General features: G+C 34.2%; 1 protein-coding gene across 3 annotated transcripts in view; it reads right to left on the bottom strand.

The window, feature by feature from the left end:
* Positions 1-22590, bottom strand: part of STAG1 (stromal antigen 1) — a 428247-nt gene that overhangs the window by 17318 nt on the left and 388339 nt on the right. For all 3 annotated transcript variants that reach the window (XM_013061415.2, XM_004762454.3, XM_045088872.1), the window contains 6 exons: positions 18117-18209; positions 16279-16453; positions 13429-13568; positions 10589-10690; positions 7090-7238; positions 6277-6405 (listed from right to left, as the gene is read on the bottom strand). In XM_013061415.2, coding sequence (XP_012916869.1) covers positions 6277-6405; positions 7090-7238; positions 10589-10690; positions 13429-13568; positions 16279-16453; positions 18117-18209 — 788 coding nt within the window. The remainder of the gene's footprint in view (positions 1-6276; positions 6406-7089; positions 7239-10588; positions 10691-13428; positions 13569-16278; positions 16454-18116; positions 18210-22590) is intronic.

The raw sequence follows: 22590 nt of genomic DNA, 5'->3' as shown, positions 1-22590 counted from the left end.
GAAGGAAAGGCAGTCTCTTCAATAAGTAGTGCGGGAACAACTGGATATCCATATGCAAATAAATTGGTCTAAGACACAGACCCTGATCTTTCACAAAAATCAACTCAAAACAGATCACAGACCTAAATGTAAAATATAAAACTTCTAGAAAATAATACCCAAGAAAAACCAGGATATGGCAATGACTTTTTAGATACAACACCAAAGGCAAGGTCCCTGGAATAATAATTGTTGGGGCAGAGTTCATTAAAATTAAAAACTTCTGGGCACCTGGATGGCTCAGTGGGTTAAGCCTCTGCCTTCGGCTCAGGTTGTGATCTCAGGGTCCTGGGATCGAGGCCCTCATCGGGCTCTCTGTTCAGCGGGGAGTCCGCTTCTCCCTCTCTCTGCCTGCCTCTCTGCCTACTTGTGATCTCTCTCTCTTTAAAAAAAAAAAAAAAAAATTAAAAACTTCTGCTCTGCTAAAGACACTGTCTAGAGAGTAAGAAGAGACTGGGAGAAAATATTTCCAAAATATACATCTCCTAATGGAACTGCTATCTAACATAATCAAAGAACTCTTAAAACTCAACAGTAAGAAAACAAACAACCTGATTTAAAAATGGACTTCAGATCTGAATAGACATCCCACCAAAGAAAATATAGAGATGGCAAATAAGCATGAAAAGATACATCACATCATATGTCATCAGGGAAATGCAAATTAAAATGAGATACCACTATGTACCTATTAGAATGCCCAAAATCCAGAACACTGACAACACCAAATCCTGGTGAGGATGCAGAACAGAAACTCTCATACATTACTGGTGGGAACAGAAAATGGTATAGCAACTTGGGAAGACAGGCAATTTCTTAAAAACTAAACATACTCCTACCATGTGATCCCAGCAATCACATACCTTAGTATTTACCCAAAGACTTAACAATTTAAGTCCTCACAATTACTTATGCAGGAATGTTTATAGCACTTTTATTTGTAACTGCCCAAACTAGGAAGCAACCAAGATGTCCTTCAGTAGGTGAATGGCTAAATCATTTGTGGTATTTCTACACAATGGAATATTACTCAACATGAAGAAGAAATGAGCTACCAAGCAATGAAAAGACATAGAAGGACTTTAAATGCATATTACTAAGTGACAAAAGATTATCTGAAAAGGCTACATACCCTATGATTTCAAATATGTAACATTCTGGAAAAGGCAAAACTATGGAAACGGTGAAATGATCAGTGGTTGCTAGGGGTTGGGGGGGGGAGGAGAGGAAGGATGAACAAGCAGAACACAGGATTCTTAGGGAAGTGAAAAAAATACTCTGTATGATACCGTAATGATAGATGGATGTCATTATACATTTGACTAAACCCACAGAATGTACAACATCAAGAGTGAACTACAATATAACTTTGGTGATTATTGGTATGTCAAGGTAGGTTCATCAATTATAACAACTGTGTCACTTTGGTGGTAGATGCTGATAATGGGGAGACTATGCATGTATAAGGGCAGGGGTATATACATGGGATTCTCTGTACCTTTCCCTCAAGTTTGGCATGAACCAAAACTTCTTTAAAAAATTAAGCTAAATCAGGGGTGCCTGGGTGGCTCAGTGGGTTAGGCCCTCTGCCTTTGGCTCAGGTCATGATCTCAGGGTCCTGGGATCGAGCCCTGCATGGGGCTCTCTGCTCAGCAGGGAGCCTGCTTCCCCCCCCTCTCTCTGCCTGCCTCTCTGCCTACTTGTGATCTCTCTCTCTCTGTTAAATAAAAAAAAAAAACAACAAAAAAACAAAACAACAGTGGCCCCAAAATACTGCAAAGCTATTATTAAAAAATGTTCAAAGAACTAAAAAAATATATGTATATATAAAGAATGAAAAATATGATGTCACTACCTCTGGAAATAGAAAATATGAATAAAAAGAAATGATAGGGATGCCTGGGTGGCTCAGTGAGTTGAGCATCCGACTCCTGGGTTTTGGCTCAGGTCGTCATCTCAGGGTCCTGAGAGTGAGCCCTGTGTTGGGGGTGGGTGGGTCTGTGCTTAGCAGGGAGTCTCCTTGGAATTATTTCTCCCTCTCCTTCTGTCTCTCCCCACCGCTATACACTCTCTCTCAAATAAGTAAATAAATAAATACATCTTAAAAAAAGAAAGAAATTATTAAAAAAGAACCAATGGAAATTCTGCAGCTAGAAAGTACAATAACAAAAATTAAAAATTCTCCACAGGGGCTCAAGAGATTTGAGCTGGCAGAATAATCATTAATCTTGAAAATATATCAGAGATTATGGATTCTGAAGAGCAGAGAAAAAAAAGGAGAAAAATGAACAGCGCATCACAGAAATGTGGGATATCATTAAGTGCACTAGTAGGTGTAATGGGAGTACCAGGAGAAGGAGTAGAAATAAACTTAGGGAAATAATGGTTAATTACTTGCAAATTTGATGAAAAAAATTAATCTACACATTCTCAAGGCTCAACAAAGTCCAAGCAAATAAATGCAGAAAGATCCACACCCAGATGCATCACAGGCAAAATTTTAGCTAAAAGCCAAAGACAGAGAAAAAACCTTGAGAGAAGAGAAAGTAACTCATTGTATACAAGGCAGCTCCATTAAGTTTAAACTCCAATGACTTCTCATTAGACACAATGGGAGGCGGAGGCAGTGGGATAACACAGTCGATGTACTGAAAATAACAAATTATCAAACAAGAATGTTATATCTAGCAAAACTATATTCCAAAGCTAAATAAAAAATAAACACACTCCCAGATGGAATAAAAACACTTTGTTGCTGGCTGACCTCCCTTACAAGATATAATAAAAGATGTTCTTCAGGCTGAAAGCAAATGATGCCAGAGAATAATCTACACTTGAAGAAACAAAGAGAGCTGAAACGTAATTAATAGATAGTTAGAAAAAACAATATAACTGCATATATATACATGTACATATACATATATATTTTTTTTAACTGATTTAAACAGCAATTGTATAAAAACAACGTGTATTACTGTACTGTTGTGTCAATAAAATAGAAATATAATATATTTGATAATATGGGACGCCTGGGTGGGTCAGTGGGTTAAAGCCTCTGCTTTTGGCTTGGGTCACGATCCCAGGTCCCGGGATCGAGCCTCGCATCGGGCTCTCTGCTTGGCGGGGAGCCTACTTCCCTTCCTCTCTCTCTGCCTGCCTCTCTGTCTATTTGTGATCTCTGTCAAATAAATAAAATACACACACATATTTGATAATAAAACAAAAGAAGTAGGTGGAAGTAAAGATTTATTAGTGTAAGGAAATGATGCCAGATGGTATTTTTCAATCCACAGGAAGAAATGAAGAGAACCAGAAATGGAAAATAAGGCTATTAAAACAAACTCTATAATAAATATATAAGGCTCCATTTCCCCTCTAAGGGTATTTAAAAGACATACAATTACATCAAGTAATAATTATAATAATGTGTTGTTGGGTTGTAACATATTTAGATGCAGGTATGTGTAACAATAATGGCACCAAAGGGGGAGAATAGAAATGGAGCTACATAGGAGTAAAGTTTACATATTTCCTTAGAATAAATTTGAAGAAATTTTGGTAAGATGCGTATTTTAAGGCCTACAAAAAAAAAAAACCTAAGGAAATAACTAAAAATGTATAATTAAGTATTTTTGAAGAAAGTAAAATGTTACACTAGAAAACATCCACTTCTTATAAACAAAACATGATCCAACTACATGTCATCTCTAAGAAACACGCTTCAGGTTCAAAGATAAAAAAGGCAGAAAGTCAAAGGATAGAAAAAAGGTATACCATGCAAACAATAACTAAAATACAGCTGGAATAGTTATACTAGTATCAGACAAAACAGATTTTAAGACAAAAGTTACTAGAGACAGAGAAAAATATTTTATAATGATATCTAAGAGTCAATCCATCAGGAGGACATAATAATGATAAACATGTATACCTAGCTCCAAAATACATGAAGTAAAAAGTGACAAAACTGAAAGGAAAAATAACAATTCAGCAATAATAGTTGGGAAGACTCCAATACCCCACTTTAAATAATGGATAGAACAACTAGGCAAAATACCAACAAAGAAAAAGAAGAGTTGAAAAACACTATTTTTTTTAAAAACTGCTAAAACAAACAAACAAACAAACAAACCCTATAAGCCACGTGACCTAACAGCTAACTCAACACCACCCAACACCAGCAGAAGAATGCATATTCTCCTCAAGTATACATAAAACATTCTCTAGAACACACCGTACGTTGGTCTGTAAAACAAGCCTCAATAAATTTGAAAGGACTGAAATTATACAAAGTATATTCACTAACCACAGTGGAATGAAATTAAAAATCAATAATGGAAGTAAAATTTGGAAATTCACAAGTATGTGGAAATTAAACAAAATACTCCTAACAACCAAAAGATAAAAGAATACATCACAAGGGAAATAATAAACATACTTTGAGATGAATGAAAACAAAAATGCAAGCTACCAGAATCTACAAGATGCAGCTAAAGTAGAACTTGAAGGAAAATGTATACCTGTAAATGCCTATAATAAGAGTTTTCAAACCACCCCACCCCCACAAATACCCAACACTACTATTATTTATCATATTACTCTATTTCAGTGCCTCAGACTCTTGTTCTTCTGTTTATGTTGTGTCTCCCTGCATTAAAACAAAAGCTTTCTGGGGGCAGACATTCTGTGTTGTTCACTGCCTGGCCATACTAAAACAATAGCTATAGAACATTACCTAGCAGATTATGGGCTTAATAAATATTTTCTGATCGGGATGTCTGGGTGGCTCAGTCAGTTAAGCATCTGCCTTCAGCTCGGGTCATGATCCCAGGGTCCCAGGATCAAGTCCCACATCAGGCTCCCTGCTCAGTGGGGAGCCTGCTTCTCGCTCTGCCTGTCTCTCCCCGTGCTTGTGCTCTCTCTCTGACAAATAAATAAAATCTTTAAAAAAACATTTTTTTTCTGACCAACACAAAGTCAGTATCTTCCCTTAGAAATACCAAATTAATAAAAAATTTAACTGTCTTTCCAAATTTCTGTTCATTTAGCCTATTATTACAACTGACACACCTTCCTAGCAATTTATAAAATTCGGGATCCCATCAATATTTTTTAATGAAAATTGCATATATTATTTCTTTAAACTTCAGAAAAAGAAATCACTCTTTTTGAACTAACTCAAATAAAAAATGCAGTTCACCTTTAAACATGGATTTGAATTGTGCAGGTCTACTTATATGTGAATTTCTTTTCTTTCTTTTTCTAAAGATTGATTGGTCAAAGAGAGAGTGAGCGAGAGCAAAAGCAGAAGCAGGAGGAATGGCAGGCAGAGGGAGAAGCAGGCTCCCCACTGAGCAGGGAGCCTCATGTGGAACTCCATTCCAGTACCCTGGGATCATGCCCTGAGCCAAAGGAAGATGCTTAACTGACTGAGCCACCCAGGTGTCCATGGATTTCTTTCAATAAATACACCACAACAGTGTAAATATATTTTTTCTTCCTTGTGACTTTCTTAACATTTTCTTTTCTTTAGCTTGCTTTATTCTAAGAATATAGCATATAAAACATGTAACATATGAAATATGTTAATTGGCTGATATCAGTAAGGCTTCCAGTCAATAGGGGGCTATTAATAGTTAAGTTTTTGGAGAATCAAAACTTATATGTAGTACAGCATAGAGGATATAGTCAATAATACTGTAATAATGTTCTATGTAAAAGACAGTTACTATACTTACCACGGTGAGCACTGAATCATGTAAAGAATTGTTGAGTCACTGTTGTACACCTGAAACTAATATAATACTGCATCTCAACTACAATAAAAAATTTAAAAATGAAGTAGAAAGGAATGTCTGATATTTTAAATTAAAAAAAAAAAAAAAAAAAAAAAGTTACACAAAATTTTTGTGAGGGGGTCGATGTCCCTAAACGGTGTTGTTAATGGCCATCTGTAAAACTAAAACACAATTAATATAAAAGGAAAAGAGAATGGCTAAGCCAATGTCCCTATTTCTTTGAATTGTGGAATAAGAAATCATTTCCCACTTCATTCCAAAGTACTAAAAGCAAGCAGGGAAAGAACTATATAAATGCTTGATAGAAAACTGTAGTTCCTTAAAATAAGCCATCAGAGCTTATGTTATCAACAGTAATTATATCTAGATGATTAACATTTTTCTAAAAAAAAAAAAAAACATTTAAAATTACAAGCGTGTTATGATAAAAGCAACTTACACAGTCTTTTTGTCCTGTCGAAGGAGTTTTGAAGAAAATTCACTTAGTACTTCCAGGAAAGCCAGATTAGGAGGTGGATATTCTTGTCCTTTCTGATTTTGGTATTTAAAGGCAAATTCTATGCCATCCCTGAAGTAAAAGAAAGTATCACCTTATTTTTTCCAGCTAGGGAGTATAGTTCTCTCAGTGGGCTAGAATTTGAAAGTATTCAGAAAGGCAGGATAATCATCACTAAATGTAGAAAAATATGATAAATTTGAAGGAGAAAACCATGTTAATTTGTATGATATATATGCTTAATATTTATAGTACAAAACTCTAAGTTGTGAAACAAAGCTAAATTTCTATGTGTATCTTGTAGGGGTAGCACAATACCCTAAGAAGATAACTAGACTGTCAGAAAACTTGGTTCTCAGAGTTGGTCATGGTATCAAACAGCTGTGTGTCACTCAGTTTTCAGTTATGAAATTCTGTCAGTCAGTTTTCAGTTATGAAGTAAGGTTGACCAAATCAGCATTGCACAGTGTTTTTAAACCACGTCTCCTGTAACATCTTCTCACTGACAGACAAGAGTATTTTGTGAAACTTTACTTTATATACTTTATAAGTTGAAAAAACGGGCAGTTAAATTATTTTTCAAATTAAAAAGTCCCTCCTAGTTGAGATTCACTACACTACACAATCTCTAAAGTTCTTATAACTTGAAAATTCAATCATTTGTCACTTTAAAAATGGGTCAAATAACAGTCATTTCATTTAAACTCCAGTAAACCAGATTCTGTGTAACAGAAAGTATTTATTTAGCTCACTCACTTGTGAAGTGTGGCAACTGCTTCTCGTGTCTTGATCTGATCCAGTCCAAATGTAAGGGCAAAGCGACGTGCCAATTCTTTAATGCCGCTGACGTGGGCAGATGTCCTATCAAGGTTGGGACCTTGCTCTTGAACAAGTTCATTAAACAACTGGTTGAAAGAAAAAAAGAGGAAAAAACCTACAGCTAAGAAAAGTTCGTTTATCTTATTTATTATTAGAATAGGTAATATAATTTTAAAATATTTAAAAGGCACATGGTAAAATATGTATTTCCTTCCTTACATTGAACTGTAGCCACTTTGTTCCCCTTCTCCAAGTCATCTACCAGTACTAATTTCTTGAGCTCATTTTCATGCTAGTTTTGTGATTAAATGAAGACAGGAATTTATTTCTTTTTAACAAAAAAAAAGATATATTTTGGGCTGGGGAAAGGAAACATGTTTATAGAAATATATTTGTATTCATAAACATCTATGTGTTCTTTTTGTTGTTTTAATAGGGATGACAATATATTAAATATAGGGTTCAGATTACCTTAGAAAAGTAAAAGAGGACATTGGATATATGGGGTGATATTTACCACCCAACAACAAAATATACAATAAAGTTTCTTAAGCTGGATAGAGGGCTTTTATAAATTACATATACATTACATATATTGTATCAAAATAACAACCAAATAAACCTGAAGTACTAAAGAATATAAAAGCTATTATCATTCTACCACCAAGGTTAGAAACTTAAATTTATCATACACATCTATCTTCCCTCTTATTATGAGAAATGAATAGTCCAGGCTTCCATCTAAAGCCACTCCCTCCTTATGTACTAGAGATCTCAATCCACTTTACCTATTTAGCAATTTTGCTCCTACAATAGTTATTATATTATACAATATTGTCCTTAACAATAGTTAAGATGTATGCATCTTAAAACCCCAAAATACAAAAGCCATTAACTTCTTAACTCAATCTTCTATGCCAGCTATCAATACATTGTTTTGATTCTCCTTTTTGGCAAAGATCCAGAATAGTACTGTTTACATTTATTTTCTTCACTTACTCACCCATCTCTCAGTTCACTCTTATCATACCATCCCACTGAAATAGCACTTTTATCACTTCAATAAATTTTGTTGTTCATCTTTTTAGTTTTCTTCATCTTCAGCAACACATTGGTTTGAACTACTTACAGTGCCATAACTAGAAACAGCAGTTCTTCCAAACATTTTTCAAATGTATCCACATGTAATTATTTATAAATTCTTGAACTTCAAAATGTTTTCAGAGATGGCTACCCACAATTGCCTTAAACTTTAAAACTTACACTTAAATACAAAGAAATCTATCTCTGTGCAAAATTCAAGGAATATAAAAATAAAAGTTCTCCTTCCTCTTTTCCACTGAATATCATTCTTCTCTCCAAAGGTAATCAATGTTAAAGTTTCAAGGTTTTCTAGACCAGATTAGACATATTAATGTATTACATATAGAAAACTTTTAACATAAATGACACTATACTATGTAGTTTGTTCTGAAACTTGCTGTTTTTCTTTCTCAAGCTTTTATTTAAATTGCAGGCAGTTAATGTAGAGGGTAATATTAGTATTAGTTATAGAATTTAGTGATTCATCACGTATCTAAAACATCCAGTGTTCATCACAAATGCCTTCCTTAATACCCATTACCCATTTAGCCTATCCTCCTGCCATCTCCCCTCTGGTAACCCTGTTTGTTCTCCATTGTTAAGAGTCCATTTTCTGGTTTGTCCCACTTTTTTCCTTTTTCTCCCTCTATGTTCATCTTTTTTTCCTTAAATTCCACATATGAGAGAAATCATATGTTATTTGTCTTTTTCTGACTTATTTCACTTAGCATAATAATCTCTAACTCCATTTACATCCTTGCAAATATTTCATTCTTTTTTAAGCTGAGTAATATTCCTCCCACACATCACATATTTATCCATTCATCAGCGATGGATATTTGGGTTCTTTCAATAATTTGATTGTTGATAATAACATTTAATATATAGAATATAAATACTGGGGTACATGTATCCCTTTGAATCAGTGTTTTTGTATCTTTTGGGTAAAATACCTACTAGTACAATTGCTGGATCATAGAGTAGTTCTATTTTTAACTTCTTGAGGAACCTCCATATTGTTTTCCAGAGTGGCTGCACCAGTTTGTATTCCCACCAACAGTGTAAGAGGGTGCCCTTTCTCTGAAACTTGCTATTTTTCACTTAATATTTTGTCTTAAAAATCTTTTAGCTACTTCAGAGTTGCACACTTTAACCATTCCTCTACTGATGGGATAATTAGACGATCTTCAATTTTTCATATTACAGACTTGCTGCAATAAACATCTTTTACATAAATATCTTTGTGTGTACCTTCATGTACCAATGTAGATACCTAGCAGCAAAAATAGTGACTTTTAAAATATCTTTCTTCAATTTTGAAATATCCTGCAAAATTGTATTTTAAGAAGGCAACAGCAATTTCTTTTACAATGGGCCTTTTTCTGCACAGCTTTATCAATCATTGGTATTAACCATCATTTAAATTCATGCTAATCTGCCCATCAGTGATAAATACTTCTTTGTTTCAATTGGTACTTTATTAATTATTAATGAAATTAAGCCTCTTTTCATATCGTTATTGGTTTTTTAGATTTCCTCTTCTGAAAAGTGGCTTTTCATATCCCTTATTCACTTTTCTATGGGATTTATCTTTGTTACTGATTGTAGGATTTGTTATGTATGGTTGAAAATATTTCCCTGAACTTGCCGTTTGTTTAAACTCTTTAGGATGCTGGTTGATGTATAAATGTATTTAAGTTTATATACACATACTTACAGCCCCACTCACCCCCTGAAATCTCAGCATTCAGTAAGCCCTTATCAATTCAGAACGCATATATATATATATATATGAAACGTTACTTTAAAAAAAATTTTATTTATTTATTTGAAAGGGAGAGAGAGCGAGAGAGAGAGCATGAGCTATGGGAGGGAGAGGGAGAAGCCGACTCCACACTGAGCAGGAAGGCTTACAGGAGACGTGATCCCAGAACACTGGGATCATGACTTGAGCTGAAGACAGCTGCTTAACCAGTTGAGCCACCCAAATGCTGCTATATGTGACTTATTTTCTTATTTAAGTACTATTGTAGCCCTGTCTTCATTAAATATTCTTAAAATATATCTTCATATTTTTCTTTTTAAATGATTACTTTTTAAATGTCTGTTTGGCATTTCATCTAGTCCAAGAGTAGATCACCTTAGAATTCCATCTATTTGAAATGTGAACTACAAGATTATTTTCTAAAAGAAAAGTCATACAACATGTTTTTGTATCAGAAAGTATCCATACTATTGTACTGATACAGTGACCTAATTTAAATGAGGAATGATATACCTAGTACATACTTGGCACATAAAAGCTCAATAACATTAATTCTACTCTTTATCTCTTTCTTTTCAGATTTCTTACCTGCTGCAAACTGAGAATGAGGGTCTTGGCACACTGAATTTTATCAATCTGCCTGGTTTTACTCAGTGTTTCCTTAATAATATCACCATAGTCATTGTAATACTGTGAGAAAAAGAAAAAACATAGCTTTAAAGTTACTGAAATTTCATGAGACAAATTGTGGACTGGTAAAAGAAATGGAAAAGGTAGTTTAAGAGAGTTTAATTTCTTCATCTTAAACATAATGAGAGATAAAAGATATTTTCTAAAGTTAAAGGAATACACATTTAAGATTATGAAATAACTAATGTTAAAACTGGAAATTCTAGGGGACGAAGTGACACAGGTAAATGAAATTCCTTATTCTTTGTAGTAGACACCACTTAAAAGGTGACAAATCAAGACAGAACTTTGGTAGAAACTTCACAAAGAACTAAAACCAAAACAGTTAAAATCACTTACCTCTGGGGAGTGGGCCTAAATAAGGGGGAAGGGAAGATTAGGGTAATAGACCTTTTATTTAGTTCTTTTGTACTAGGACATTCCCTGCTCCCCCAACATGTTTATACTTTCCTATTGTAATATAAAAAACAAAAACAGTGACTTCTTTAATAATTCAAGTTTTTTGGTCACAGGATTTCAAGAATTTTCCTTGTGAGAACCGCTAAGTTTAAAACCACTAAAACCACTAAATCTGGATGTTATTTCTAAGCTAATGCCTAAAAACCTATGACTTATGTGAAGAAGTGAGTTTATGAGCATAGCAATTGAATTTCATGCTTCCAGGATATGAGATGAAAAAAAAGAGAAAGATAAATTAATATACTAAAGTGGTTCAATAATCAGATCTCCAATGAATTCCTATTTGTAAATAGTTACATAGGGAACTGGGGCAAAAAGCCACATAACTGAGGTATTTAATAAAGAGTAGCAAGTAACTATTAAAATATTCTCAAAAAAATTAAAGCTTAGAATAAGCAAAGGTGCAAAAATTGCTAAGGAAGATAGCAAGTTTTGGTTAAGGCTCATTTCTTAAAACCAATATGGTACTGTTAAGAGAAAAAGGAAAAAAACCATGGTAGGCTCATATTCATCTATTCAAACTGTGTTTAGACATTACTTTAGGAAGCCCTCTTGGGTTCCGGTCACTAAGTCTCTCTTTCTATTCCATGTTTGCTTTGTAATTGGTACATCTATCACAATAATCATGCTGAGGCTTTATAATCTAATGCGAAGAGCTTAGAAGCTAGACAAACCTAGAAACAAATTCCAGTTTTTGCTACTTCTGAGAGTTATAAGACCTTTTAAAGTAACTTAACTTCTCTGAGCCTTAATTACCTTAACTGTAAATGACATATTCCCTACCTCAGAGGATTACTTTAATCAACAAACATATTTTGTAAAAGCCTTAGAACAGTGTCTCAAATACAAATGGCACAGAACACAGACAACCACTATTACCATGCTACATATTATGCTGGCATTTTAGTTTATTAAACTGTAAGCTCCTTAGTATAGAAATCGTGTTTTATTTAAATCTCTTGACTATAGCACAGTACTCACACTGCAGCTGTTTAGCAAAATAATTAGTTACTATGTCATAACTAGAACTGGATCATTAACTAAACATGGATAAAGACACAAGTGGATCAATGGAACACAATATATTCTGAACATCGGCAAAACAAAACACTATCTCTGACAGGAGAACAAGATAAAACACACAAACTAAGAAGTATGCCTGTCATAAAGGCTTCTGAGCACTGCTTTTTTAGAAGGTCAGAAACACAATGGAGCTTAAGGAAAGCAGAGTAAACAGCCAGAAAGGGGGAGTACCTATCAAAATCCTGCCATATAAAGAATGGCTTAAAACCCTTCAAAATCTCCTTACCTCCCTCAGGAAAAAAATCCAGGCTTCTCACAGCATATAATTACTAGTGATACCTTCTTTAAATCTTACCTCTGGCTCCATTCTCATAAGCAATCTATGTTGTTACATCAAATTACTTGCATTTCCCCCAAAGAATTCACATTCTTTTGTGTCTCTGTACATTAAGTTCAATCTGCCCCCAATTCCTCCTGCTACTTCTTTGCTTATTAATTTATGTTTATCATCTTAGTCCAGAAGTCACTACTATGCAGTTTCCACTAACCCTCATATTTCTTTAGAGTTGGGTGTCTGTTTCATACATTTCCGGGAACCCCTATACATACCTCTATTATATTATATAGTGCAATTGTCTAATTGTTGACAGTTTTCAGCTTTAGACTACTTTAGAGCAAGAATATTATTTATTGAAGATTTATTTATTTGAGAGAGTGCACAAGTAGGGGGAGGGGCAGAGGGAGAGAATCTTTGAGCAGATTCCTTGCCAAGCACAGGGCTTGACCCCAGGACCTAAGAAATCATGACCTGAGCCAAAACTAAGATTTGGACACTTAACCAACTGCACCCAGAGCAGGAATTTAAAAGATATTTGTAACTTTAGTGCCTGGCAGGTGGCATAGTACACAGCAGGCATACTTACAAAAATGTCTTAAAGAGATGTCATAAGGAAGAGAGATTAGATTTCTTCCATGTCAATCAAAAGAGTCTATAAATCATATGAAAATAAGAAGGTGTTCTTACAATAATGTGAGAACTCCTACTTAATGGGGTTAATATAATGGTACAGAGTGACAAAAAACTCGTGATTCTATAAAAGAAAGAAATCTTTCTTAAATATCAGAAATCTTAAATATCAGAAAAATCATCAATAATATACAGTTACCTGGCAGTTTAGCTTGTTATCTTTTCATTTTTCAGTGCAAATTTCTCTGCCATTTAGATAGAGGAGAAAAATAAGACTATGAAACTATACCTTCATGTAGTGTTTAAAGATGTCTGCAGCTGCATGCATGTCAACAATATCATAAATGATAAGTTTGCTGAAGGCAGCAAGTAGATTCCTTCTTTTATGTAAGGCTTCAATTTTATTAGCTTCATCTTCTTCATCACCCTCTACCACAGAAAATAAATTGGTTATGAACTTTGGCCCTTTACCAAGGTAAAACAATGTAGACAATCTGTATAATTAAATACCAACTTATAACTTTATAAATAACATAATTCAGTTTTAGGTAAGATAAAAACTGTTAATGACACTGATTACTTTAGGGTGCTATATTTAATCATATGCTTATTAAATGTTTAGTAGTTACCAAGTTTCCCACCTTTAGGAAACTGTCATAGCAAAGACTGGGTAAGATAAGCAAATCATACATAAATTTTTTTATGATATTTCTGTCATAATACTTTTGTCTGTTTACCTTAAAAATGCCATCTCTCCTCATTTCAATATATTTTACATCCTATTAGCTATATTTCAACAGAGAAGAAATTTCTGGAAATTTTTAAGACATAGGGAAAAGCCTTCTTTTAGAAAGGAATATATAGGGAGAAATGGAAATATATGGAGATGTTAGGTTTCAGTGCTTGTCTTAAAAATGGTAACATTATCAGCATTAAATATATTTTGCAAACCGTTTATGCTCATATACATTTTTTTTAAAATGTAGGCTCCATGCCCTGTGTGGAGTCCAACATGGGGCTTTAACTCATGATCCTGAGATCAAGACCTAAGTTGAAATCAACTTAACTGACTTGAGTCACCCAGGCACCTCTACACATACAGAATTCTTAAAACAAAGCTGCTACTGAATACTTTCAAAACAAGTAGTATTTCTTCCTCAAGTTTTTAATTCTCAGGCTCCACCGGCTTGTCTTTTTTTTTAATCCTAGAAAAAATTTCTTCACAAGGCTCCAGATGTTGACACATTTGTTTTAGGCTCTGTACTGACTCTCTCAGGCTTTTGCCTGCTCTTAGTAAGGAAGTATTCTTTCTTTCCATATATATATATATATATCTACCTATCTATGTGTATATATTTATATACACACACGTTTTATATTTATTTATATATTATATATAACATATACACACATATACATATGTGTATGTACACATATGTGTATGTACATATGTGTATGTGTGTGTGTATATATATATATATATTTTTATGAAAGAACTTACTCAACTGCTCTCTTCCCTTTTTGCTAAAGAGAAATAGTAAGTAAATTTTATCTCCTGGGATTAAAATGGATGGTAAATAGACTTTATTTTATAATTTAGTATTTTCTAAAATGTTCTGTTAAGTAAAAAAAACCCGCTTTAGTAGCACCAAATAGATCCACGGATCAGATATGCTACAGACCTTAAATCATCTATTTCACAAATAACCTATCACTTATTACAATTATTGATATTGGTCTAATTATGTTACACATTATCATTATGCAGGCTGAGCACAATTTTGCATGGTCAGGGTTTTTTTAAAAAGATTTTATTTATTTATTTGAGAGAGAGAGACAAAGATAGCAACAGAGATAGCAAGAGAGAGCACAATAGAGAAGGAGAGGGAGAATTAGGTTCCCTGTACAGGGCTTGATCCCAACCTGAGTGGAGGGCAGAGGCTTAACTGACTGAGCCACTGAGGCACCCCAACTGGTGAGGTTTGTTAACAGTCTTTTAACACTTAGTATCTTATAGTATAACATTTTGTTAATGTAAGTAATACATGATGACAACTCAGGAATAGAAACTTGGGGCTTTCTTTAGAAAAATTGTTAGCCTGGACATAGTTCAATTAGAAACACATCCATCCTAAATATACATTTTATACATGTGGGAAATGACAAATGTACACAATTATTTATGATAGCAAAATTTATAACAGAAGATTGGTAATGAGCCAAACATTAGTAGGAGATGGATAATATAAAATGAGCTATAAACAATGAAATACTTTGTATCTGTTGGCAAAGAATAAAGAAACTCTATATGTAGCGCTAAGGAAAGACCTCTATGGTATTATTCTAAAGGACGGAGATGTCACTGTGTACATTTTTCTTCTTGTTGGTTTCTGAACTACATGAATGTATTAATTCTTTTTATTTTTATTTTGAGAGAGAGAGAGCATGTGAAAGTGGGAGGAGGGATAGCTGGGAGAGAGAATCTTTTATTTGTCAGAGACAGAGGGAGAGAGAGCGAGCGAGCACAGGCAGACAGAGAGGCAGGCAGAGGCAGAGGGAGAAACAGGCTCTCTGCCGAGCAAGGAGCCCGATGTGGGACTCGATCCCAGGACCCTGGGATCATGACCTGAGCTGAAAGCAGCTGCTTAACCAACTGAGCCACCCAGGCGTCCCTGGGAGAGAGAATCTTAAGTGGACTCCAGCATGGAGTCCAACGTGCTGCTCGATCTCACAACCCTGGGATCATGACCAGAGCCAAAATCAAGAGTCAGACACTTAGCCAACTGAGTACCCAGGTACTTCATAACTGTTTTTAAAAATCCTACTACTTTTTAGGACTGAATTTGATTATTTCCTAATATATTTTGGGGTTGGTAAATAAAAGATCAACACTGGGGCACCTGTGTGGCTCAGTTAATCAATCATCTGCCTTCAGCTCAAGTTGTGATTCCAGGATCCTGGGACTTAGCCCTGTGTCGGACTCTCTGCTAAGTGGGGAGCGTGCTTCTCCCTCTTTTTCCCTCTACATCCTCTGCCCCATTCATGCTCTCTCTCTCTCTTTCTCCCTCTCAAATAAATACATAAAGTCTTAAAAAAGAATAAAAAACATCAATATTGACAAGATAGTAGCTACAAATACCCATGCTCTGGTTCTCCTCGTCTTGGTCAATGAAAACATGATCCATCACAAAACTGAGGAGTTCAGATTGGAGTCCAGTATCTGGATTAAACACCAAAGGTTGAAGGCCTTCCCTGCCACCTGTCATTAACTGGTGGCTAAATATCATCAGAAGATCACAGAGTAACATGAATGCCTGCAATGCAGAGGGAATTCATCAGTAATATATAACTACAGTTACGGATCAATGTTAATGAAAACATACTAAATTAAATGTACTTTAATAACAATATCATGACACAAATGGAGTATTTAAATTTAAGTTATTTAGTTTTAATTTCCAAACTTAATGAAATTACTTTTTCTCATTAACTAGTCCCATTTAAGACTTTTTCCCCCTAAATATAATGTTTTTCTTTTACTTGGCCGTATTAATCCAAAACAATTAAGAGATTTTGACTTAACTTAAAAAAAAAAAAAAGACTTAAGGCCGACTCTAGAAATATGAAATTAGTATAATAAATTATGACAGAGGTTAGAAATCAACTATATACTGCTTATCTTAACACAAACTGTATTATCCAACAAATTACAATGCAATACTCTAAACCTTAAAGCTACTATCTAAGATTCTTCTTTAAAATATCTAATGCAAAACAAAAACAAAAACAAAAACAAAAAACACCAAAAACACAAAAAACCTCTAACAATAGATTTAAAATTGAATTTAAGACCATTCACGTAAAAATCAGTATCTGAAAGCTTGTCAACAAATTTAATCACATAAGGGAAATATATATATTTTTTATTGAGGACACATTTTTAAGTATCACCAGTGATTATGCAGAAACAATGAATTGGTTTGGTTTAATTTGGTTTAAATGTCCTGAGCCAGGTACTTTTAGACAACACTGATAGGGTTCAGAAGGTTTAGTGAGTAAGGTTTAGGAAGACCATCTCTGTTCCCATTTTAAGTTAGGTGCTGATAATTTTAATAGACAACTGTGACAACCTACTTGTAAGAAGGGATAACAAAGAGTACTACAGTACTCTTTAACTAGACTAACTAGATATTTTCTAGTCCAACATTATGATTATTAAAAAAAAAAAAACCAGTATGGGAAAAAGGACCCTGCTTTATATAGGTACTTTTATATAGTACTAGTATATAGTACTTTTAGGTAAGTACCTAAATAAAGTACCTATTCCCAATAGAATAATAGAAATAAATAGTTTACAAAATCACTTCATGGAAATGGTACTGCCTTGGGCTATGCTGCCTCAACCCAAGGAGTGAGGATGGTCTGTTGAACCAATGCGCTATATCCACTTGCACCCCTACTATTCAGGGACAATGCAGGGACTCAAGGATTCCTTGCCCTAAGAAAACGGATTCTGCTACAAAAGGCTGCACTGGCTCCTCCCTAGGCATATCACCTATGTGCATACTCCCAGGTCCCAGGACGGATGTTTGAGGGTATAACACTGACAAAAAGTTTGGACATATGGGCTGGAGTGTTTATACACATGTGTGTGTAAAGTTCTTCCTGGTGTGATAAGAAGAGGCTGGACCACAGGCCAGCTCTCTAACCCTCCCAGTTTTAGGACAGAATTCTTAGGAATCAGGAATTATGGAACCAGGTCATTATGCCAGTGTAGGTAAAAGACCTATAACAAGTTAGTTAGCTTGCTCTGTTATATTATATATTCAGATATCTGTACTTTTGTCCCACGTTCCATAAATGTTAAGGATTGATTTGTATGCTAAGAACTGCCATAAAAAATTAACTCAGAATCTCATTGTTCTTCAATGTATTTAGTAATTTTTTATTGAGAGCTCTTAACTGATAATTTCTTACCTGTTCCTTCACTGGAGTATTAACATTAGATAGGCACTGCTGGCAAACAGCCAAGAAGGATTTTACTGTCTTCCTCAATACCAACAAATCCTCCTGTAAGACACATTCAAATTTGTAAACATGAATTAAAATATCCTAGAACACTAATACAAAAGAAAAAAATAAATGGAAAATAGCCAATTGGCTTGTTGTTAAGTAAATTCATAAAACCAAACTTATTTTTGAGAACCAAATTATATAGTTATTTCCTAGTTATCCTAATGGAAGGAGCAGCAAAACTGGTAATCCCAAACACTCAGTTCTATTTAGCTATGGAATGCTCAGTATGATTTTCTCCAATATGTTTTCCTTTAAAAATTTGGTTTACTTGGGTTGTTATTACTAATCTTCCTAAATAAATGCTTGTTGGTAATAAGGTGAGGGAGCACAGCAGCACACCGAAAAAGATCAATTAAGCAACAAATATGTACTGAATTTCTCCCATATTCTGAGCACTCTGTAAAATGTCAAGGAAAGAAAAATAATTTTAAGACTGTATGTATCTGTGCCCTCAAAGAGTTAACATCCTAGCAGGGAATTAGGCCAATCAGAGTAATCAAGTGTTCAAATTTTTTTGTATTAACTCTAACCGTAGCAGAGAGAGCTGAGCTGGAGGGACCTTCAGAACAGGATAGCCTTTTTAAAATTGAGTGAATAGGATTTAATTAGATGGCCATATAACATTCACTGTGAAACATCTGAAAAGTATAAAAGGAAATTTAAATTTATCAAGCACCTAAATGTGTCAGGTACTGGTTTGAGGGCATACTGCTACATAATTTAATATTTATATCGATCAGAAGTAGTCATTATTAGCAAGGGTTTGAAACCAGGACTGTTCGACATCAGAGGTCATATTCTCACCAATGAGGAAGACACATGAAGATAATTCAGTATTACACTGATATTTAAGATAGTACTGAAGAGTAATCAAATTAGCAAAGGCTGACAATGAAGAAATCACTTTTAAAAAGTACTTTATTAAATTAAAGTTCTTGAAGCTACTTTTTTTTTTTTTTTTAAAAAAAAGCAGATGACAACACTTATTCTTTTCTGGGATCTTCACATCCCAAATAAAGATAAACTTAAAAAATTGTGCACATTTCCTTTTACTAACACAAGTGTAGTATTTGGAAGAAAGAATAAGCTCATTTTGTGCAGAACAGTAAAAACACTGTCTTGAAAACTTTATTGTTCCTGCAGATGAACATCTAATAACCAAAACTCAACATTCTTTGACCTTCTCTAATCTCAAAGATTCATTATACATTAGGGGAAATAGACTAGAAAACCAGGCAGCTGCAACAGAATGTAAGGAATACTATGTGGGAAAGCTTAATCTGGAGTCAAAAGTAGTTACAGAAGAGTTCCCAAAAAGATAACATGTAAACTGAGTTTTGAACTGCTAAAAATTATCTAGCTATAGGAAAAGGTGTCCCAGAGGGCACGAAATGTTGTGCTTTTGAGAGACTGTTATCTTTCTGCACCTGGGGCACAAATAGGGAGGAGAGAGCAAGAGAGAAAGCTGAAAAGGAAAACAGGATACATTCCCATTTAAATGGAAGATCATTTAAAATTCCATGTTAAATCATCTGGATATTAACCTAATGGCAATAAGGAGCTACTGCAGAAGAATTTTTATCAGAAGAGTGCTAAAATTTTGTTTTCAAGAATCATATTCTAAGCAGAATGGTAAATATAATTTTCTACTGAATGCTTATTATGTACCCAGCACTGTGTTCTAAGGGCCATAAACTTAAATTTCACAATCATTGTATGAACTAAGTGTTAATATTCCTTTTCCACAGATGAGAAAACTGAACTTCAGAACACCCATACATTCTAAGTGATAGAGTAAGGATCCAAATATGGGGTTATCTGACTCTTCTGACTCAAAAGTCCATGTTCTTAATCATTATTCTATGTTTCCTTACATATAAACAAAGGTCACAGGAATAATTTAGAATGAGGGCCTGAAAATAAATGTTGGCAATAAAGATGTGAAGAGACTGAAGAGAAATTAAAGCAGCAGGACAAAATTTACAAACTAATCAGAATGGGGGCTATTGATTCATCCCTAAGTTTTTAGGTACTCACCTACTAGATGTATGATGGTGTAAGTCACTGAAATAGTTAACACATACAAAATGCTAACAACAGTTCAGTTTTGGAGATAATGATCTGAGATCCCTGAAAAATATCCTACTGGTGATGTTTAGTAGGCAGTTCAATATAGGAGTTCAAAGCCCATGGGAAAAAATTTGAGTAGGAATAAATATCTGGGAATCCTTGGCATTTAGATGGCAACAGAAGAGAGGGAAGTAAATGAGATTACTCAAGGAAGATATGCAGATAAGGGGAAAAAAGTATCTTGGGGAACACCAATATAGAATGGATGGCTAAGAAAGAAGAGCATGTGAAGAAGTCTAAGAAATGGTCTGAGTAGGAGTAAAAACCAGAAGAATACGGCATCTTCTGGAAAGAAAACATTAAAAAATGTTAAGGAAAAAAACTTAAAAAATGGATGTAGTAATTGAACAATTCACAGATGTCACAAGAGAAAACACAAGCGAAAAAAAATTAGGAAAAAAATTAAAAACAAACAAACAAACAAAAAAAACTATCCCATTTAAAGCAATGGTAAGGTTGTGAGTGACCATGGAGAGAACACTTTTAGTGGAATTAAAGGGCTCAATCAGATGGCAGTGGGTTCAAAGGAAGAAAAAGAAGAAGGCAACTCTCAAAAAAGTTTACCAAGAGTCAAAAAAATAGGATGACTGCTAGAGAGTCTTTTGAGATTGATGGAGGATTTTTTGGGGGTGGGGGTGGGGGTGGTGGTCTCTTTTTGATCTTTTTTTTTCTTAAGATTTTATTTAACTGAGGCTGATGCCCCCTGATCCCAGGACCCCAGAATCATGATGGCAGATGCTTAACTGACTGAGTCTACCTGGGCACCCCTACTGATCTTTTTAACAGAAAATTTTTGAGAATTTTGATGAATGAATAATTGAACAAAAAACAAAGAGCAAGCCAGGCTATTGACCAGCAGTGTGACCTTAGAAAATTAATTTTATGTCTCAGGATTACAGTGTTTAAAAATCTGTAACTGAATCTGAACTATGAGGTTCTATGGCATTCTGTGATTCTCTTGAATTAACTCCTAGACACTCAGATGAGAACAGATTGGTGCTAACTGGTAAACCTTCTAAGTATTTAAAAGATGAATGTTCACTGTTCCCTTGCTAGTACCTAGAATAGTGTTTGGCACATGGCAGGTGTTTAATTAATATTTACTGAATGAAATGCCAGTACAAATAATACAAATGATACTACAATTCTAGGGTCAAATGTGTCATGTATTCATTTTATCAAACTATGAACGGAGTTTTAAAAAAATGATGCTAGGAGGTATTAATGATCCTTTATGTCCTTAAATTTCTCAGTCAGTGTGCAAAGAAGCAGTCTAGGGAACCAGCTATCTTTGGAGTTGAGGCAAAGTATTCCTTTAAGGGTCAATCATAAAGCAGATAAAAAATGACAACTTGCCAATTCATTTGAAGAGCTGTAAACTAAACATTGCAACTAAGTAAGCAACCAACTGATGACTAATCAGAACTATTTTAAGAAGAAACTGGAAACGGGAAGTAATCAAGAAAATAGAAGCTAAAGGCCTTTAGCAGTAAAGTTTGGATTAGATTTGGATGCAACTTAAATATTATTTGAGTGTTCAAGAAAGTTAGTTTTATTGTAGTCAATTAGATTCCATTAAAAGAAATATAAATACCAAAAGATTTAGGTAAGTGGACAGAGATACTATATATTTTAACTAATCTTACATGATAAATCCCTTTAAACAGCCGGGAACAGAATTTAGGTTCTTGTGGATTTCAGAATACAGTACTTTTATTCACTCTACAATTTCCCACTTCATTTTGTGGGCATCTTACTATATTTCATTTGATTTAAATAGCTGGAATCATGATTCCCAAGACTGTGACTGTGATCAAGTTAAGGGAGGCAGCCATTATTGGGATTCAGGGTAGTAAATACCTTCAGAAATTTTCCGGATGTTAAATAAAAATTTTAAAAGAGGTTCGGGGTTTGCAAGTTTAAAACTCCAGTATTAAGGTAAGTTTCATTGAGTGGGCTTTATTCTTAATGTCCTTTGAAAAACAGTTAACAGATGATACTCAAAATGATAAAAAGAAAAAGAAATATAAAAACATTTTAAACAGGGCCAATAACAAGAGCTTAGTTTAAACCACTAAAAGTTGGTACATTTACCTGAACTCCTTTAAAATATAAACCATTCGCTATTTTAAAATCTGAGAAAACTTGTTACATTCTGTATATTCTGGAATGAAAACCTCTCCTGCTGTAATAGCTGTAGTAATTATGAAAAAAATTAAATATGCTTAACGTGCATTGAATAAAA

Source organism: Mustela putorius, unplaced genomic scaffold (assembly GCF_011764305.1).
Source record: "Mustela putorius furo isolate JIRA1106 unplaced genomic scaffold, ASM1176430v1.1 tig00003834_pilon_pilon_pilon, whole genome shotgun sequence".
Lineage (NCBI taxonomy): Eukaryota > Metazoa > Chordata > Mammalia > Carnivora > Mustelidae > Mustela > Mustela putorius.
The sequence above is the reverse complement of the archived record's forward strand: the minus strand, read 5'-3'. Positions and strand labels throughout refer to the sequence as shown.